General features: G+C 40.1%; 1 protein-coding gene and 1 non-coding gene across 2 annotated transcripts; one reads left to right on the forward strand and one right to left on the reverse strand.

Moving 5' to 3' along the window:
* Positions 1-3,823: 3,823 nt before the first annotated feature.
* On the reverse strand, positions 3,824-3,895 carry TRNAC-GCA (transfer RNA cysteine (anticodon GCA)). The gene has a single exon. It is a non-coding gene; the product is annotated as a tRNA-Cys (tRNA).
* An 8,928-nt stretch (positions 3,896-12,823) lies between these two features.
* Positions 12,824-13,996, forward strand: DUXB (double homeobox B). Its single transcript, XM_070386776.1, is given in 5 exon segments — positions 12,824-13,278; positions 13,403-13,577; positions 13,580-13,629; positions 13,631-13,707; positions 13,709-13,996. Coding segments are annotated over 5 exon segments (453 nt in total). The 5' UTR covers positions 12,824-13,179; the 3' UTR covers positions 13,761-13,996.
* The last annotated feature ends 286 nt before the right edge of the window (positions 13,997-14,282 follow it).

Here is a 14,282-nt window from a genome sequence, read left to right on the forward strand (position 1 = left end):
TGGGTACAATCCGTGTCCCCTTAACGACGTCTGAGAGCCCTCTCTGCTGCTCTCCCAGCCTCTCCCCACCTCGAGTCATGTAGTTCACAGTCAGCCTCCTTGATGAGGCGGGAGAGTACCCTTCGGCACATTTTCCTCCACAGGAGATCACAGGCCCAGAAGCTCTCTCTTGGCCCTGTGCCACGCTGTTCCGGGGAAGGAGTGATGTGGGCAAAGTCAAGCTAGTCCTCTTATCCACACTCCAATGCGTTCAAACTTTTTTTTTCTTCCAACACTGTGGGGAACTAACTTCTCCTCTGGAAACTCAGACTTCCACAAAGGCTCTCTTATCAGTGTCTTTCAGAGGCTCCCTGGTCTGAGGCAGAGAAGGGCTGGAGCCGGTTCACAGGCCACTGCAGGGTCCACGATCAGGACCAAGGTATGTGTGTCTATTACCCAATGTTCAGGGGGGTGAGACTCCTCCTGGACCCTTTGGTATATGGTGCTGTATCCCACAGATCTCACAGAGACAATCTGTGGATGGATGCTCCTGGACCCTTTGGTATATGGTGCTGTATCCCACAGATCTCACAGAGACGATCTGTGGATGGATGCCAAATTATTGTTGCTGGGGTGGGGGAGTGAAAAAAGCAAGTGACATCTTACGCTGCCATCCTGCAGACACGGTGATTGTCAAGGTGGGGAAGGATGCTACTGACATCTAGTGGCTAGAGAAGCTGCTAAACATCCTACAGCTTCTAGGATGCCTCCCGCAAAGAATGATCCTGTACAAAATGCCAACAGAGCCAAGCTTAAGAAATCCTGATGAATAATACCACTTTGAAAAGGAAGAAAAAAGTTAGAGGACTTAAACCATCTGATTTCAAGACTTAATATTATAAAGCCATGATGGCCAAAACCATGCAGCTGGTGTACAGATAGACAAATAGATCAGTGGGACAGATTAGTGACAGCAGAAATAGACTTGTACATATAAATTGATTTTCCACCAAGGTCCCAGAACATTTGATGGGAAAAGGATAATCTTTCAACAAATGGTATTGAAACAATAAAATACATGTGTAAAACTCTATCCTTAATCTCACACCATAGACAAAAATTATGTTGTGTCATAAACAACTTTAGGACCTTAATCTGAAAAATTCTAGGAGAAAACATAAGCATAAATTTTAGCAATCTTGGGGTTGGCAAGGCTCTTAAGTATAACACAAAGAACACAAAGATTTTTTTACCATAAAAAATTGGACTTCATTTATATCTATATTTACCTTGCTGGAGAAAGGTCTCCAGTAGAACTTCTATGCATTGTCTGAAGTTAGGGTGCCCAGTGGGGGGAGAAGCCAGGGGCTGGCAGAGAGGACCCCACCAGCCCAGGACCCTAAACGCCCCACACGCAGGCTGCACCGAGGCGACCTCACTCGGCCACCAGTGCAGCAGAGGGTGGAATCTGTGCTTCCACCTCCCACACCCAAGACCTGCGTTTGTTCATCTTTGGAAAAGGTGGGGGTGTGAGCCAGGCTAGCATCCTCGGCACTCGCCCTCGTGGTGTGACATTGGCGCAGCTGTGTTCTCGGTGTGGGGTCACTCACCCTTGGCTAAGCAGTTGGGTGCACCTGGATTTGCACCTCCCAGGCCTGGCACCAGCTCAGTCCAGCCAAACAGCCAGATCAGGTTTCTGGCGTAAGTGACCAGCCGTGGCTCTACACAAAGCCGTGTCCCATGTAAAGACAAAGCATATTTCAGTGTGGAGATGATGGGCACCAGGGAGGTAAGAGAGCTTGAGTTTGTGATCTGTCCTGGGCCAGGCCCTGAGGGTGCTCGCACCTGCCTTACTCCCACTGAGGCCTGAAGGCCCCTCTCCCAAGGAGCAGCAGGGTCTGCAAAAGTCAGAAATGAAAGGAGATGAAGAACAAAGTGTCAGGAAATACTGGACATGAGGGTTCTTACTGCAGTTATTAGTGACCTGCAGACTTTTCCACAAACCACTAACAGCTCCATGTGGGCACGTGATAGGGCTGTAATCTTAGACGAGGCTCCGTAACCGTGGACTATTTCATGTGACTCTTAGATGTCCTTCCTTGTTATTCTGTTTGTAGATGGTGTAATGACAGTATTTTGTGGCTACCCATAAGACCACTAAAATGATCAAAAACACAAAATTTTCTCTTTTTTTTAATGATTTAATTTTATTTTTCCTCTTCTGTTTTCATTTCTAGTGTTTAAGTAAGGGCAAAATTTTGGTTGTTTCTGTTTAATAAGGGCCCATGATGCGAACACTAAGAGGGAATTTACACGAGTGGACTCACAACTAGAAAGATTTGGAAGGCAAAGCTTATTTCACTGTAATGAGTTACAACACTAACATGTTTAACAAAATTAATTTTTTATTTAAGAAAAAGTAGGTTGTGAAACATTTTACATGGCCCAGCATCACTTTCTTCAGCATTCATCGTGTGTGGCTTTGTACTGACGGCCCTGGGAGTTCTGCCGCCCTTCACCCTCAGAACCGAGCTCTGGGCCTGGATGAGCAGCTCAGAGTGGGTGCGTTCCTCCAGACACAGCCTTCTTAGCGGGCAACGCTCTCTACCCACCCTCCAACAGTACCATAACCCAGATTAACATCTCCCAAGGCAGCCTTTCAAGAAACGTGTTTCTGTTAAGTTTGGTGTAGAAGGAAAAAAAGCCATCAAAGTATGTAAGAGGTTCGCTGAACTCAGACTTAACCCTAAAGCTCAAGCTAAACTCCCCAGGACACTCCTTAAGACACAACTTTAATCTTAACACTGAAATGTGCCCCAGGTGGGCACCCACTCAGTTAACAGGTCAAACCCAGCACTTTCCAGCCAGGCCAGCCCATGGCAAGATGACTGAAGGAGGATTTTGTTCAGGGTCCTGATCCCTTTCTCTCTGAGCACTGACTGATGTATCTGAAGTGTCCCTTGATATCAAATTTGCCTGGGTGACCTCATGGTGTCCAGGACAAGCCCAACTCAGGTCCAGGCAAATTACCTCCTAGCAAATACCTGTCTCTCAGCATGTTATTCTGGGCACTATGCCCACCAATCTGTTTTTCACCCTTTATCTTTTATTTGCAATCGTGTTTCCTTATGTGCTGCGCTGTGCTGTGCTTAGTCGCCCAGTCATGTCCACTCTTTGCGACCCCATGGACCGTAGCCTGCCAGTCTCCTCTGTCCATGGGATTCCCCAGGCAAGAATTCTGGAGTAGGTAGTCGTTCCCTTCTCGAGGGGTTCTTCCCAATCTAGGGATCAAACCCAGGTCTCCCGTGTTTCAGGCAGATTCTTTACCATCTGAGTCACTGGGAAATTATAACTTTGTTTTTATTCCTCTTGATGTAATAGGCATAAGTTTATGAATTTTGAATTATGGTTGAATCCAACTTAAGGATGTCTGAGAACTGGATCTGGCAGGGAAAGGCATGCAGCAAGTGAATAAATAATTGCATTAACCATGGAACCTCAAGACAAAATCTGGAATATGAGTTTCAGCAGAAAGCCGCCTCTTTTTTTTTCCCCTAGCCACATCTTGTGGCTTTCAGGATCTTAGTTTCCTCGCCAGGGATTGAACCCAGGTCACAGCAGTGAAAACACTGAGTCCTAACCACTAGACTGCCAGGAAATTCTCCAGGCAGCCTTCTCTTTAATGACAATTTTGTACTTCCTCAGTGGAGTAAAAAAGTGAAGTCGCTCAGTCGTGTCCGACTCTTTGCGACCCCATGGACTATAGCCCACCAGGCTCCTCTGTCCATGGAATTTTCCAGGCAAGAGTACTGGAGTGGATTGCCATTTCTTTCTCCAGGGGATCTTCCCGACCCAGGGATCGAACCTGGGTCTCCTGCATTGCAGGCAGACACTTTACCATCTGAGCCACCAGGGAAGCACCTCAATGGAGTGGGAGATGTCAATAATTAAGAAAAGTAAAATTTAAAAAGAGAGTTTAGAAGATTATTTGTATAGACTGTTTTATATCCCTTCTGATTGATAGAATATTTAGGAAACATCAAGTTTCAGAAAGGTTAAGTGGTACTTTTCTTAGACAAAATTACAGAAGGATAGGTACTCCCCTGGAGGTCCAGCAGTTAAGACTCTGAGCTCCCAATGGAAGGCGCATGGGTTCAGTCCCTGGTTGGGGAACCAAGATCCCACATGTTGCATGCCCAATAAATAAATAAAACAAAACATTAAAAAAATTAACAGAAGGATACTTACTCTCAGGATAATAAGTGTTATATAAATAAATATACATACATCTATATTTGGGCTTTCCTGGTGGCTCAGAAGGTAAAGTATCTGCCTGCAATGCAGGAGACCTGGGTTTGATCCCTGGGTCTGGAAGATCCCCGGGTTTGGAAGATCCCCTGGAGGAGGATATGACAACCCCAACTCCAGTATTCTTCCCTGGAGAATGCCCATGGATAAAGGAGCCTGGTGGGCTACAGTCCATGGAGTCGCAAAGAGTAGGACATGACTGAGTGACTAAGCACAGCACAGCACATCTATATTTATTCATATTCATATATAGTGTTATATTCTTAGGAATATTAAGAAAGTGTTACACTTATTTCTCAGTGTGAAGTGTGTGCTATAATGGATGCAAAGTTGGAGATAAGAATATGTGATTTACATAAAAGTTGGTAATAAAGAAAATCTTACAGTGTGAATACCAACTATGAAGGTTTTGGCTACTTAGGTCAAGTTTTCTAGGTTTTACTAGAAAGAGTAATATTTACTCTAGAAAGAGTAATATTTACCCAAGAATCTCAAATTGTGTCCCAGGTCATTAGCATCCCAGGCATGGCAGCTTAACCAGTTTATTCCTGGGAAAATGTTGCTAGTGTGTCACAATTATACGCACATGAGCCATTCTGAAAAGGACCCCAGGACGGAATGAGAAGAAACAATATATTTCATATGTGCTCAGTTTCACTGTATTTACTAACACTTCTCTTCTTGGGAATTTCACATTTTATTTGAACTTTTTAATTAGAATATTAGAAATAAAATATGGAGAGGGATAAATTAGGAGTTTGGGATTAACATATATACATTCCTATGTATAAAATAGATAACCAACAAGGACCTATTGTGTAATTCAGAGAACTGAGTATTTTGCAATAACCTATAAGGGAAAAGGTTTATTTTCCCTTATAGGGAAAACATATTTTTATTTATATAAAAATATATGAATATATTTATATATGTTTAGGAATATATATACATATATAAAACTGAATCACTGTGCTGCATACCCAAAATGTGACACTGTAAATCAACTAGACTTCAATTTTAAAAAATAATATGTTTAAAATATAATTAATATAATTAATATAGTAAAACTACTTACATTTCTTCCTATAGCACTCAGACACCTCGGATTTTAAAACAGTAGAATTCAGTGGCATGTTGATTTTTATCAAGTCTGGGAGTCAAGGGAAAACAGCATGAAGATCTTGGAAAATCAGAAATGATGTTAAAGTATTATAAGACCAGAAGGGTAGATTTAAATGATAAAACAATTAAGATAATTATAATTTTAATGGGTAAATAATTAACAAAAATATTAAACATGAATTGTAATTTAGCATTCTAATGTCAAATATATAGCAAACTTCAATTTCATTAACATTATATCATCTGGGCTTATACTATCAAGTTATTAAATAAATATTAATAGTGAAATAATTTATCAATTATGTATTATTATAAATAATTTTGAACTTAAAATATTTTATTAATATCAATGTTATATTAATGATTGATAAAATATTACATTTGCATGTTCATTTAGGGCAATACTTTCCAAGTTTATCATTAATACTTACATAGAATGATATACAGTATCTGATGGTCAATAAACAAAGTGATGCAAAAACAAAAAACAAACAAACAAAAAAAACAAAGTGATGCTCCTTATATTGATGTCATTTTCCATTTGTCTGGACAAAGAAAATGAATAATTTGGAAATGAATGGATGTTTTTGAGTCATGTTTTAATGTCCTTTTATTTTCAACATAATCATATTATTTATTTCATACTTTTGAAATTTTCATGTGTTCATATCCTCACCTGAAAAACTGAAACTATTCACAAAATTAATGCATATTTAAATTTTTTTTTCTAGTGAAAGGTACTTTATGTAAATATTCAAGTTATAGTCAACTAGACCTCTTTTAATCTAAGCATGTGATCAGTGTTGACATATGTTAATATGAATGGCATTAAATTTCACCATATTAACTCCTTAACTTACACTTTCGTTTTAAACAATTTTGAGATGTTTCTGGAAAGTCTCCTCTGCATTTGCACTTATCCAGGTGACAGAATACGTCATACGACCCTCCATTATGTTTTTATAAGCTATTCTTTTTTAATAAATTTTACTTAAAGTATAACTTATTCGCCATGAAATGTGTCCTTTCAGGGTCTGCAATCCAGTGGTTTTCAGCAGAGTCAAAGAGCTGTGCCACCCTCAACCAAAACAAGAGATAACTTTTTAAAACTTCCATAACCTCTAAAGAGAAATCCCCTATCAATTAGCAGTTAGTCCCCATTCTCACTCCCTAGAAACTGCTAACCTACTTTCTGTCTCTCTGGATTTGTCCATCCTGGATGTATCATGGAAATGGAATCAGACGCACATTGTTGAATTTACAATCAATCAATTTACAGAATACCTTCACAGCAACACTAAGATTTGTGTTTTTTTTTTAATAACTATGGAGTACAGAATAACCACGATAACACATAAACAATATCAATGATGGAAAAGATGTGTTTCTGTAACAGCTAAGAAAAATAGAATACAGAGTAGGAATATCCATATAACATTAAAATAATATCAAGCCACAATAATTAAGAAACAAAAGTTTTAAAAACTATACAGTACAAAGCATATATTATATCAACGTATACATACATATGTATTATATAAACTAGAAAGCACAGATTTTAAGTCATGTTATGATAGATGCAAAATTAGAATCTGGTAGAATCTGTATTTCCTTTTAATCCGATTACTTCAAGTTTCTTCTGAAGTGTTCATATTTAATGAAGGGATTAAGTAGAAGAGTGTTTAAGAGATGGGTGGTTATAAATCCTGTGTCCTGGGGAACTGCTCAGTTGTCCACTCCTCTCTGCAGAATCTGGATGCCTCTTCCATAGATGGATCAAACCAGCACTACAAGTGGTCTTTTGCTCTTCTCTTTGGTGATGCCACATGCTTTATTTTCCAGAGTTTATAAAAAGTAAAGTCACCATTATGATTACAGGAACAGATTGCTGAAGTAGGTGCTGTTTTGCAGTGGTAAGTTGTGTCAGGGGATTGATGGGTACTTTGAAGTTAACAGAATGGAATCCCATATTTAAGCAGCAGCAATGAGTCCCATAAGTGGGTTTTCAAAAACCTTAAAGTTAACATTTTTAATGGAGAAAAATTTATACGGCATACACAATATTCTACATTTAGCTTATATCTAACAATTTAATATATTAACAATTATACCTAATGATTTAATATTAACGATACCTAATGATTTAAAATTTTAATTTTATCACAAAATAAGTTTTGTATATTTTATTTATCCCTTTAATCTTTTTCATATTTTACTTGTTTCATTTATTTCCATTTATTTTCCTAACTCCTATTTTCTTTGCACATAATTTTGTGGATTTCTAGTAATTTCTTGCTTTGGTAACTCAGATAACAGACTTTCTTTTTTTTACGTATTATATACATATACACATATGCATTTGACCTATACGTCTTTTTTTTTTTTTTGGCTATGCCGGGCTGTTTGTAGGATCTTAGTTCCCCAACCAGGGATTAAAGTTGAGCCCTCGGCAGTGAGGGGACAGAGTCCTTACACTGGAACACCAAGGAATTCCCACGTCTCCAGTTTAGAATGACTTTAGGTATAGCCTCAAAGTAAAAACATAAAATAATCGTTGAATCGACAGACTTTCAATCTGAACTAAACATAAGTTACATGCTCACACAGTTTTTAATCTATAAACATATCCTTCATAATTCTCCCCATTTTCTCTTCATCAGACAGTCTACAAAAAGAACCCTGGCAAGGCAAGATTATTTACAACCAGAGTCAAAAGCATCCAAGCGTGGTTTGAATGCTCTTCACCCTGAACAAGCAAGCAGGAAACAGCTGGCCAAGGAAACTGGCATTCCAGAAATCTAAAATTCAGGTAAGTATCAGATATTTCATTATTCTGGTTCAAGGTAAAGAAAAAAGGTAGGCTTAGCACCGGCAGGCAATTACTGTTATGTCAGGTATGTTTCCCAGGAGGTTTTTCCTGTTATATATTTAAAACAAAATAAAAACAAGAGTTACCTCTTTTACCATGGAAGAAACCTCTATTACTTCTTTTACCAGTTGGTTGGGTGTGTTTGGTATTGGAGGAAAGAATATACTGGAATATCTCTCCCAATAGAAGATAACTGAATCAGCTTTTTAATTAACCTGGCTGCCTTGGGTCTTAGCTGTGTGCTCAGGCTCATCCTTGCTACGCACAGGTTTCTCTAGCTGCAGTGCACAGGCTTAGCTGCCCCATGGTATGTGGGATCTGAGTTCCCTGACCAGAGATTGAACCTATGTCCCCTGCATTGGAAGGTGGATTCTTAACCACTGGACTACCAGGTTAGTCCCTAAGTCAACTTCTGAGATTTAGAGAATATAGGAAATCGGATCACTATGTTAATGATATGGTATCACTAATGATATGGTATCACTGGAAAATACACTGCAGAATAATGAGTAATATGTAATTGTGAGGAAAACTGTGGGATAAACACATGTAAATTCCCAATTCTCAGGTTAGTTTTTTTTTCCCCACTAATATCAGAAATGTAACTTACATACAGGAGTATAAGAAATAAAATCCCATATTGTATCATTTTGAATAAACTACTGATGTAAATATAAAGTTGGATTTTTTGCAAATCAAAACCACTATGAGGTACCATTTCACACCAGTCAGAATGGCTGCGATCCAAAAGTCTACAAATAATAAATGCTGGAGAGGGTGTGGAGAGAAGGGAACCCTCTTACACTGTTGGTGGGAATGCAAACTAGTACAGCCACTATGGAGAACAGTGTGGAGATTCCTTAAAAAACTGGAAATAGAACTCCCTTATGATCCAGCAACCCCACTGCTGGGCATACACACTGAGGAAACCAGAAGGGAAAGAGACACGTGTACCCCAATGTTCATCGCAGCACTGTTTATAATACCCAGGACATGGAAGCAACCTAGATGTCCATCAGCAGATGAATGGATAAGAAAGCTGTGGTACATATACACAATGGAGTATTACTCAGCCATTAAAAAGAATACATTTGAATCAGTTCTAATGAGATGGATGAAACTGGAGCCTAGTATACAGAGTGAAGTAAGCCAGAAGGAAAAACATAAATACAGTATACTAACTCATATATATGGAATTTAGAAAGAGGGTAACAATAACCCGGTGTACGAGACAGCAAAAGAGACACTGATGTATAGAACAGTCTTATGGACTCTGTGGGAGAGGGAGAGGGTGGGAAGATTTGGGAGAATGGCAATGAAACATGTAAAATATCATGTAGGAAACGAGTTGCCAGTCCAGGTTCGATGCACGATGCTGGATGCTTGGGGCTGGTGCACTAGGACGGCCCAGAGGGATGGTATGGGGAGGGAGGAGGGAGGAGGGTTCGGGATGGGGAACACATGTATACCTGTGGCGGATTCATTTTGATATTTGGCAAAACTAATACAATTATGTAAAGTTTAAAAATAAAATTAAAAAAAAAATAAAAATTAAAATTAAAAAAATAAAAAATAAATATGTGAAGATTAAAAATAAATAAATAAATAAAGTTGGATTTCTTCAGTCAGTGAAGAGCTAATAATACAAGAACACAAACTGAAACAGTATTGAAACCAATAAAGGTCAATAAAAAAGATGCTTTTGGAGGGGCAGGGAGAAAAAAGATGCTTTTAGAGGAGAAGAATGAATTCAGATTTTTTTATCAAAAATAGTTTCCAATAAATCACTATATGTAAGGGCTATAAGAGCATCAGTCTGAGGGGACACTAGGAAGAAGAAAATTTCCTCTTTTCTTAATGTATTTGTTTTAGGAACAGGAAAGAGTTTCCTCAAATCCCAGTAAAAAAGTGCACTTTGGGGGAATATCTGAAGCTTCCTTGGTGGCTCAGACAGTAAAGAATCTGCCATCAATGCAGGAGACCCACGTCTGATTCCTGGATTGGGAGGATCCCCTGAAGAAGGACATAGCTACTCACTCCAGTATTCTTGCCTGGGGAATTCCATGGAGAGGAGCCTGGTAGGCTATGGTCCATGGTATCGCAGATTGGACACGACTGAGAGACTTTCACTTTCAAGAGCGTCTAGTGACTGGCTGCTCGAGAGGTACTGGGCCCGTCTGAACTGAGGTGGAGAACGACAAGTCCAGAAAGAACGTAGGATGAGCTTGTTTCAGCCACTGTGTTCAGTAACTCACTCATTAGTTTCCAATTTCCACTTGGGCTTAAGACTTACTGGAAAATATTTTGATTAATTAATTTAAAGAACAGATATAATCTTTTTTTTTTTTTTAATTTTATTTTTAAACTTTACATAATTGTATTAGTTTTGCCAAATATCAAAATGAATCCACCACAGGTATACATGTGTTCCCCATCCTGAACCCTCCTCCATCCCCCCTCCCCACAACATCCCCCTGGGTCATCCCAGTGCACCAGCCCCAAGCATCCAGTATCGTGCATCGAACCTGGACTGGCAACTCGTTTCTTACATGATATTTTACATGTTTCAATGTCATTCTCCCAAATCTTCCCACCCTCTCCCTCTCCCACAGAGTCCATAAGACTGTTCTATACATCAGTGTCTCTTTTGAAGAACAGATATAATCTTTTAGAACAATGCCTGGGAGATGAGTGATTCATCAAATATTGGTTATCATTTACACTCTACTCTTACCATGAATTATCAAATTATCAAAATAAAACACTCAGAAATTATTGGAACATACATTGCAATGCTGACTCCAGTAATGAGGAAACAAAATACAACTGGCTATATTAGTGATAATTTTAAAGCAAGATATATGGGGCTGTTATCTATTCCATGATGAAGATGAAGTAAGTAAGAGGAAGTGTGGATGAGTTAGCCCTGTTCGTGACTGTGGCTAATTCTACTGTCTTACATAAAGATATCCTTTTCTAAGATATATTCCGTACATACTATGTATTATCAAATGGCATTTCCAATGAAGAGTTGATGCGACATGAGGGAGACTGATTTCCTTTGAGAGAACTAACGGTGCTTCTTAAACCAGTGAAATTTACTTTGGATACCCTGAGGATGACCACACAAGAAATGCTCATTTGAGTTGAGAGCAGATTGTGTACTGTCCTGAATTTTATGCTAATAATAGCATCATTCCCAGGATAATGCACTTTCTCTTAGGGATATTATCCCAAGAGCAACTGATCAACTAGTTTTAACTGCAATGATATTTGGAATAACATAGACTGCGTTACGTGACTTCCATGTCTTCCTTTCCCACTCAGATTTGGTTCAAAAACCACACAGCAAGATAGACGACTGGGGTTCAGCTCCTCTTTAGGAGAAGACCAAACCCATGGCTAGAACCAGCCTTGGCCTTATACTCAAGGTAAAAACCCACCAATCCAAACGCAGTTCACCAGTGGAATCAGTTGAGAGAGGAATCAATTCTGCATGTTGTACCCAAATTCACCACAGAGAATCCTTACTTTTGGAGCCAATTACAGCTTGTTCTTTGTAACTGAGGGTCACCAATAGGTGGCTGGGACAGACAGGTTCTGAGCAAGCAAGGCTTTGGACTTTTTGGTCCTGCTGCTCTGAGCAGGGCAACAATCTCCTCTTCTGTCATCTCAGGGGGATTCAGAGGGAGTAAGAGGTTAGCACTAACTTCTCAAGTTCGAGTTTCCAGCTTGAATGCAAAAATGTCCTAAAACCCTCCCTTTTGTCCCTGCGTTCTCTTTTAGAATACTTACCAAAAGAAGCCACACAAGACCAGACAGCCGTCCCAAGATCTTACTCAAACATTCTAGTTCAAGCTTTCTAGAGGAACCAACACCTTGGTATTGCCACCAGGAAAACACTAGCCAAACAGGCATTCGGAATTGAGAATTCAAGTTTGATGCCTATGGCAGCAAATATCCCTTCTGTTAAATGATGTTACCCCCTGAGTGGTTGCTGGAAAACTGTAACTAACCTAGATGATCACAGTAATCAAGGACAAAGGCATGGGATGGTAAACATCTGGCATTGCAAGTCACACTCCTGAAACAGGAAGAATTTTCTAATTAAATTGTCAGTGATGCATCTATTCAGAGCTAGCAGCAGCAGAACTGTAGATAATGTACAAGTTAATGCCTATTTTGAGAACACTGTTAGGTTCTCTCAAGTTTGGCACTGTTGTCATTTTGGGCCAGATATTTCTTTCCTGGGAGGGGCAGTCTGTCCTGGCATAGTATTCTTCAGCGTTCCTGGCCTCTACCAACTAGATGTCCTGCAGACTTCTCCTTTCCCCATTCTTAACACCCCCCCACCAAAAGTCTATAGGCACAGTCAAACTGGGGAACAGAATCACCCTCAGGAGTACCTTCTCCTACCTAAATTATGGGGAAAGTGGTTCATGCATGTTCAATGTTCATGACAAGGAAGCACGTTCTTAGGCAGAATGACTCAAAAACACTTATGTTTATTAACCCTTACTCAGATTTATACACGTTTACAAGATATGTATTCCTGTGCACACACTGATAAAGAAGAAAAAAACGTCAGCCTGGTCAAGAGACCTTGCTCCCTGGTCCATTGCTGAAATTGGAGGGTGGCTCCTGGACATATGCCTTTTCAGCCAAGTTTCAGTTCATCTAAGGTTGACTGCTGAAAGTGCTATGACCTAAATCTATGTTTGTATGTATGTATATCTATACACATACATACATACACACATATACATACGTATACATACAAACATACTGAACACATGGACCAGGGTCATTAATTTCATACATATCTCTCTTGAGATTTGCGCCTACATAACAGGCCCTTATTTCTTGCCTTATAATGTCCCACGTCTGTTTTTCTCACAGAGATGTGGTTTCAGGACCCAAGATCTCTGTACCCTGGGCAGACAAGAAGTGAGCCTGTGAATTCCTTGCTAGATGGCCCAAATGTGAGACCCGGTCCGACAGTTCAGCAGCCTGAAATTGACCTGTGGCCTCTCCCAGGCCGATATCATCATCTTCCTTCCTCCAGTTCTTTCAGCAGGAACCAATCATTTCTACCTGTTCTTCTCTCTTCCCACGTGTCCCTAGTGTGATCCAAGGACAAAATGTCATCATGCAGCCTGTGAAGCTTGCAAGGAGAACTCTCTCTCCACGCTAACATCTGGGAATGATGTGCCTGTACCGCTGACTATGGGAGGAGACCCAGATACTCAGGATCCCTTCTGGTCCCAATACCAAGAACACCAGGACCACCGATAACAGACTATATGGGAATGCTACAGCTGGAAGACTATCCTCAGCCTCAACCTGAGCACACACACAAAAAAACAACCGCCACAGGATCTGGGCCAGGGGGACATATCTTTCGTTCTGCAGTGGTGGGATGAGTGCTGCTAGGCTGACTGTAGAGTGGAATCCTCTAAAGGGAACCATCGAAACAGACTGATGGCCACAGCACACACGAGTTACAGAATCATCTCATACCTCCAGTCTCACCAGCAATATACAGAAACCTCAAGAAGACTTCAGGTCAATTCCTGCCATCCACAGATTGTCAGTAGAAGGTACAGATTTTTTGAATCCTCATTCACAGGAAGAGGACCCTCCAGGACTCCAGCTGTGCCTCAGGGAGTAAGATTTTCAGGCTCTTCTGAACACACTGCAAAGCTCACCAGGGCCTGAGCTTCTGGAGGAAGATGGCATTCTGAATCTGATCCAGGCCTCCTTTCTTTTGATGCAGATCAGAATTTAAAGAACAATAACTGTGGAAGCCATCCTGCCAGGGGCAAGATTAAAGTGAAGAAAGGAAAAACCAACTAGAAACCCAAATGGAGGTTATCTTGTGGGCAGTGGTTATCTTCTGTACTCCACTAAGGATTCCTTCCAAGCTCCACTCTGCCGCTGGAAGCACCACAGGACACATCTGCTGAATTCTTGTGGGAAAAAAAGCATTTTACTGACAAGTATG

Source organism: Bos mutus, chromosome 18 (genome assembly GCF_027580195.1).
Source record: "Bos mutus isolate GX-2022 chromosome 18, NWIPB_WYAK_1.1, whole genome shotgun sequence".
NCBI lineage: Eukaryota > Metazoa > Chordata > Mammalia > Artiodactyla > Bovidae > Bos > Bos mutus.